Here is a 6,582-nt window from a genome sequence, read left to right as displayed (position 1 = left end):
TTACCACCGGTTCGGACAATTGAAGTTGTTGTTCGACCAGGACGAGTTCTTGTTGCCTTTGCTGATATTGTTTTCCAAAATATTTGTCCTTATTATTCTTCTTTGGTAATGATTTTGGTGCTGGGTCTTTGTCATCCTCTCTAACAATGAAATCCTGCAACAAAGGAAAAGGTGGCAACTCAAGATTCTTCGCTTCTTGAATACTCTCCCCCTGAAGCTGAAAACTAGGAAAGAAAGACTCTGTTTCATGAAAGGTGACATCCTTGGAAACATAGACTTTACGAATTTGAGGGTGATAACATTTGTGCCCCTTTTTTTGGGGCATAACCGATAAAGACACATTTGATGGCGCGGGGATCTAATTACCCTGATAATGACTATGAACATGGACAAAAGCAGGACAACCAAAGACACGATTCTGAAGACTAGTCAACATGGGAATAGAAGGATAGAATGTGGTCATAAGATGAATAGGAGTAACACCCTCTAAAACTCGAGAGAGTAATCTATTAATCAAATAAGTGACAGTCAGGACTGCTTTCCTTAGTAATATCTAGGAATAGACGTTTGGAAAAGTAAAACTCTAGTAACCTCAAGGAGATGACGATTTTGACTTTTAGCAACCCCATTTTGTTGAGGAGTGTCCACACAAGTTAATTCATGAACAACTCCATTTTTATGAAGGAACTTGGAAAAGTTTTGGTTCACATATTCTCTTCCATAATCAGAACGCAATCTCTTAATTGGACTTTCAAATTGTGTTTTGAATTATTATGCAAAACTTTACATACAGGTAAAAAACTTTAGACTTATCTTTCATGAGGAATATCCAGGTAACCCGAGTACAATCATCAATAAATGAACTGTCAAACAATTTTGCACCCGAGATATTAGGAATAGGTGAAGGTCCCCATACATCTGAATGAATAAGATCAAAAGGTTTAGAACTTTTATTACCATTTGGAAGAAAATTTGTCCGATGGTGTTTAGCAAACTGACAAATCACAATGAAAAGACTCAAGAAACACTTTTGTAATAAAAGGAAATAAGGACTTTAGGTACTAAATGGAGGATGACCAAGACGTCTGTGTTGAAGCCACATCTGAGAGGATGATCAAGATTCACGGCCTTGCTGAAGATTAGAAGTGTGTGCCTGTAGTCTAGAACACTTTTTATTTTCTTCATGCTGTAAATAATATAACCTGCCCTGCTCTTTAGCAATTCCAATAGTCTTCCCCGTGGCAAGATCCTGAAAAACACAACCACTACACAATTTAAATCTTGGGTAACCTTTTGAATAGACAAGATGTTATTGGATAGTTTAGGAACATGAAACACATTTTTTAAAGGAAAAGAAGGTTGAAGGTGAATGTTACCACGACCAGTAACGGGGGTATTCATTAGCAACAATAATATATTGGTTACCATATAAAGCAGTGTAGGATGAAAAATAAGAGGAATGAGGTGTCATATGATCAGTAGCACTAGAGTCTATAATCCACAAATATTTTCAGTACTAGAAGCATTAAAGGATAAGAAACTAGAACTCTTAGCACTCATAGTTAAGGAACAATAGCTAGATGTCTTACTAAGGGAGTCCATGAGAGCTCAAAACCAACTAAGCTTTGCAGATTGGTAAAATTTGGTCCTGTTCACAAAAAAAGTTCACCGGAATTTTTCGACGGTGGTCGACGGTGGTGGTTGGCGGCGGTCAATGGCGGGTGCAGTAACGGTCAATGGTGCAAGGTGGTGGTCAATGGAGAAAAGAGAAGGAAAATAAAGTTGCAGCAATGAAGGCTTCTAAGAAAAATAATTGCTGCAATGAAGGCTGCTAAGAAAAATAATTGCTGCAATGAAAGCTGCCCAGAAAAATAATTGCAGCAATGAAGGTTGCCCAGAAAAATAATTGCTGCAATGAAGGCTGCTAAAAAAAAAGATTGCAGAAGAGTCTCCCAGATCAGGAGCTCTGATACCAAGTTGAAAGAAATAGATAAAATATTTTTGAGATCATTTACAAATATCATTACAGTCTCAATTTATAGACGGTTTACAACCTAATTAAGGAAAGAAATAATAGGTAATGAAAACAAGAATTAATGGGTGATTAAAGCTGTACAAATCAAGTCAAATCACCAATAAATTTGTTCTAATAAATAGAGAATTAAATATGCACTTAATTACAGAATAATTCTTCTAATTATGCAACACCTATATTGCAGGTCAGACTTCCTCCACAAACAATAAAAAGACGCGATAATTCTCTGGTAGTATTTCATATGTAAGGCTCTCAACAAAAGGACATGTCTCAACAAAAAAAAAAAACAAATCTGTGAGAGATCCTAACAACCTGAGAAATATTACTCTACCCTTAGCCCTAATTGGGATTCTCAACCTTTACTTCATTTTGCCTTTAACTGTGCAATCATAGTCATCAAAAGATTTAGTCTTGGTGCTATGTTCGTTTTGGGCTTGCGCCTCGCTATTGGGCTGCTCATTTGTGCTTTCTTTATGATCATAATCTTCTACTACCTCCTCTTGGGCCATGTCATCCCTTTCCTCTTCAACAAATACCTTGTCCTCAAGGTGTAGTGTTGGATAGTCATTAAGTAATGTATCAAGGTTCTCCCAAGTGACATCTTCGGGGTACAAACCTTGCCACTGAACTACTGCCTCTGCTGTATCAGAATCTGTAGAAGTTTGCAAATCAAGCACTACAAGGGATTGCAACTTAGGTTGCTTATTGAAAGTTGTCGGTGGCAGTTCCAATTTAGGTGTCTCATTTTGATTATGGAATGGTTTTAGCTTTGAAACATGAAAAACTAGATGTATTTGAGCTCCTGGAGGTAATTTTAATTCAAAGGCCACTTCCCCCATCTATTTGATAATGCGAAGATACCAATTTGAGAAAAATACAAAAGAATAGAGAATGAATTTCTCTCTATTGGGATCTCATATTTATAATCACTTTGAAGATATCAAATATAATGTATTAAGAAGTGGGTTTTAAGTCTAACTCAATTTTATAAAATCGACTTATAAGGTGTGTGGGATCTCCAACACACCTTCTCACGCTGAGGCTGTCAACTTGTGGGTGAGATTATATTTATTGGTGGTCTGATATCGGTCCGATAGTGGGTGGCCTGATAAGCCCAACAAACTTTTGGTAGGATAGACTATAAATGACTTTGATACCATATTAGAAAGTGGACTTTAAGCCTAACTCAATCTTATAAAACCGGCTTATAAGGTAAAGTTTGCATTCACTTATATACTATGAAATGTCCTTCTCTCTAGTCGATGTGGGATCTCCAACACTCCCCTCATGCCGAGGCCCTCCAACTCGTGCATGAGACTATATTCAGGCAATATTTTTATATTATGTACATTATATATATATATTGTAATTGTAGTATATTACAATTTGTTTTACTTTTGCATTCTTGCCAGGTCTTTCTAATCGCTTTTCATGGATGCAAGGAATGTATCCACTGAATGGACATGAACTGTTGTTGTTTAAGACATCCGTTAGCTTCATTGATCACTTGCAAGAATTTCTCAGTTCAATTTTGACTGCTTGTGTGTTAGTTATTCCTCCCTTCAACGAGCTAAAAGAAAATTTGTATTCTATAATAGATTTCCTGCAGGTATGGTAGTTCTTATGTGCTTTTCTGATTTATGTATTGCCAATATAATCCAACAATATTACAAATTTATTGTTTAAATATCACAGGTTCGGAAAGCATTCTGTATTCTATTTGTTTCTATCACAGTATCAGTTGGTACTTAGTAATAGAATATATTTCTTTCAATTTCTTACTTTGCCTTTATATTAAATGCTTCTGTAGGCATATTTTGTTAATAGGCTCACAACTGTTCCATCACTAATGAAGACTATTCTTCCTGGATTGAAAACCAATGCTAACATGCGGGTTGAAAATTCCCTGAAATTGCTTGTGCTTAGCGGTGAAACTTTTCCTTTGACCTTGTGGGAGATGCTTTCAACTCTATTACCGAAGACATCAGTCTTGAATTTATATGGAAGCACTGAGGTTAGAGCAGAATGTTATCTTTGTACAGTGTAATCTGTTTCAACAGTGTTCATAATTTAAATTTGCTGTCTGGTTCCTGTTATGACATTTCCCCCACAATTTAATACAGCATTGTTTTGTTTGATGCATCAAGGTAATTTCAAATTTTTCTTGGCTGCTGTCTTGTTTTAGGGTTGTTTTGTTACTGCTATTCAATGCTTATCTAGTCATGCATGTTGGATATTATAGACTAAGGTAATTAACTAGAAAGGAGTTGCCATGGTGCTTGTCATATTACACTTTTCTAGTGTTTTGTATAATTATCATTGGCTAATGCGTTTATGTTTTCTTTTCCATTTTTTTAACTAAGGTCTCCGGTGACTGTACATATTTTGATTGCAAGAGAATGCCATTTATTTTTAAGGAAGAAAGGCTAACCAGTGTTCCAATAGGTTTACCCATTCCTAACTGTGATGTGATTCTTCTTAGTGAAAATGGTGCATCAAACGAGGGAGAGCTATACGTTGGTGGTCCTTGCATCTTTAGGGGTTACTACAACGAATCTAAGGAAATGTCTGATGCATTTGCAAAGTTGCTTCCACGTTATAGCTGTGATGATTTTGTCAATGGTTGCCATAAATAAATATACTTTAGAACAGGTGATTTAGTCAAACAGTTACCTAGTGGTGACTTGGTATTTTTGGGAAGAAAAGATCGCATTATAAAAATCAATGGACAGCGTATTGCCCTAGAAGAGGTTGAAGATTTGTTAAGGGCGCATCCACATATAAATGATGCTGCTGTAGTTTGTCGAAATAATAAAGCAGAACTTGTGTTTCTTGAAGCCTTTATCATACTGAAAGAAAAAAGAAAGCTTGGGTGAATCATTAATACCGGCAATCAGAAATTGGATGATTAACAAACTTCCTTCTGTTGTACTTCCCAACCATTTCTTCTTTATAGAATCATCTCCCGTGTCTCCTAGTGGTAAGGTTAATTATGAATTGTTGGTTGGCTCAACATTATTGACAAAGAATGTCAAGGATAAACTTGGTAACATCGATTGCAGCAATCTTTTGCAACTTATAAAAAAGGTATGGTTTCATTATTTTATAATGACATTATTATTTGTCTCAACAGAAATCACAATTTCTTCATGGACCATGTTGTACTGAACTATATTGTAAATTCAATAGTCGTAGTTGGTCTTGAACCATGGTGTAAGCTGTAAAGTATTTGACATTTACACTGTTTTCATTGATTTATGAAGGAAATAATATTTTATAAGTCAGCTTGTTCAGTTTTTTTCATGCATGTTCATTTTGTTAAATACACATCTATGATTGGTCTCAAAATTAAGGTAGAATAGAATGATTTTATTGGTAGAGTACATCAGATATATACATATAAGATTGGAAAACTAATTTAGGAAATATAATAACAACACTTAATATAATCAGATCCCTAATGATTCAGGGATGTAATTAGATCCTTATGATTCAGGGATATTCTCGTTATACACTTTAATTATAATCTGCTAAATATGGAATAATAAAATATGATAGCTGACAATTGCTTATTTCCTTTAGGCTTGCTTGTTTGGAGAATTCTTCACCCCTTTTCTCTCTAATAAAATTTCCTGAGAAAATTGCCTTTTCATTTCTTTTCATTTTGTGATCTATATGATGATGGCAAATGATGAATGAGTTTATGAACCTCTAACATACATGAAAATTCTTGACCCCTAAACTGTTTATGCAATAAATTTGAGTCCACTAAAGTCATGTTTCCTTCTGGAAATTCAGTCAATTATTATTGCTCAATATAAGTGTTTTCTTAAGATTAAGGATTCTAATTTGGTAATTGCTTTAACAGGCATTTCATGATGCTTTAATGATTGAAAAGGTTTGTGATGATGATGATTTCTTTACGATGGTGGTAACTCTCTTTCTGCTGCACATGTTGCTTACAATTTGGGGATTGACTTGAGATTTCTCTACTACTTATCCAAGTGCTCTTAAGCTTTGTAGGGCTCTTCTCCAGAAAAAAGGATCATGCTCTTTGCATGACAGTCTGGATAGTTGTTTGCAAATAAACACAGACAGACAAGATAACCATATTTCTAATAATTGTACTGAAAATTATAGTCCTCTTGAGTCAAGGATGACTTCCAAAGATAATGATGACAGTTCTTCTCTTTCTAAACGTTTAAAGAGGGGTTCAACAGATGTTACATCATGGGGTGATGAATCATTCCCATGGTATTCCCCACTATTATCATTCTCATTTAACCGATGCAACAAGGTGTTGCATAAAGGGAAGCAGGAAGTAGTTGATATGCACCAAAAAACTTGGTCAGCAGACATTCCAAGAGGCAACAGAGGTCACATGAAAGACTTTTGGAAAGTTACATGGATTCTTGTGTTGATGCTTCACCAATGCTTGTATTTAAAGGCACACAACGTTATATTTGCGTTGGATCTCACTCTCATAAATTTCTCTGCATAAATGCTCGAAGGTAATCTGTTGCTTTCATGTTTCTCTTATTATTGAA

General features: G+C 35.3%; 1 protein-coding gene across 1 annotated transcript; it reads left to right on the top strand.

Moving 5' to 3' along the window:
- The first annotated feature begins 3,346 nt into the window (after positions 1–3,346).
- LOC137817209 (putative acyl-activating enzyme 19) lies at positions 3,347–6,536 on the top strand. The gene is made up of 8 exons (XM_068620457.1): positions 3,347–3,362; positions 3,448–3,644; positions 3,846–4,049; positions 4,278–4,283; positions 4,399–4,657; positions 4,992–5,122; positions 5,904–5,966; positions 6,072–6,536. Exons 1-8 carry the CDS (start codon positions 3,347–3,349, stop codon positions 6,534–6,536), a joined length of 1,341 nt encoding a protein of 446 aa, XP_068476558.1.
- Positions 6,537–6,582: the final 46 nt, after the last annotated feature.

Source organism: Phaseolus vulgaris, chromosome 10, assembly GCF_000499845.2.
Source record: "Phaseolus vulgaris cultivar G19833 chromosome 10, P. vulgaris v2.0, whole genome shotgun sequence".
NCBI classification, from domain to species: Eukaryota; Viridiplantae; Streptophyta; class Magnoliopsida; order Fabales; family Fabaceae; genus Phaseolus; species Phaseolus vulgaris.
This window is presented reverse-complemented; position numbering and strand designations above follow the sequence as displayed.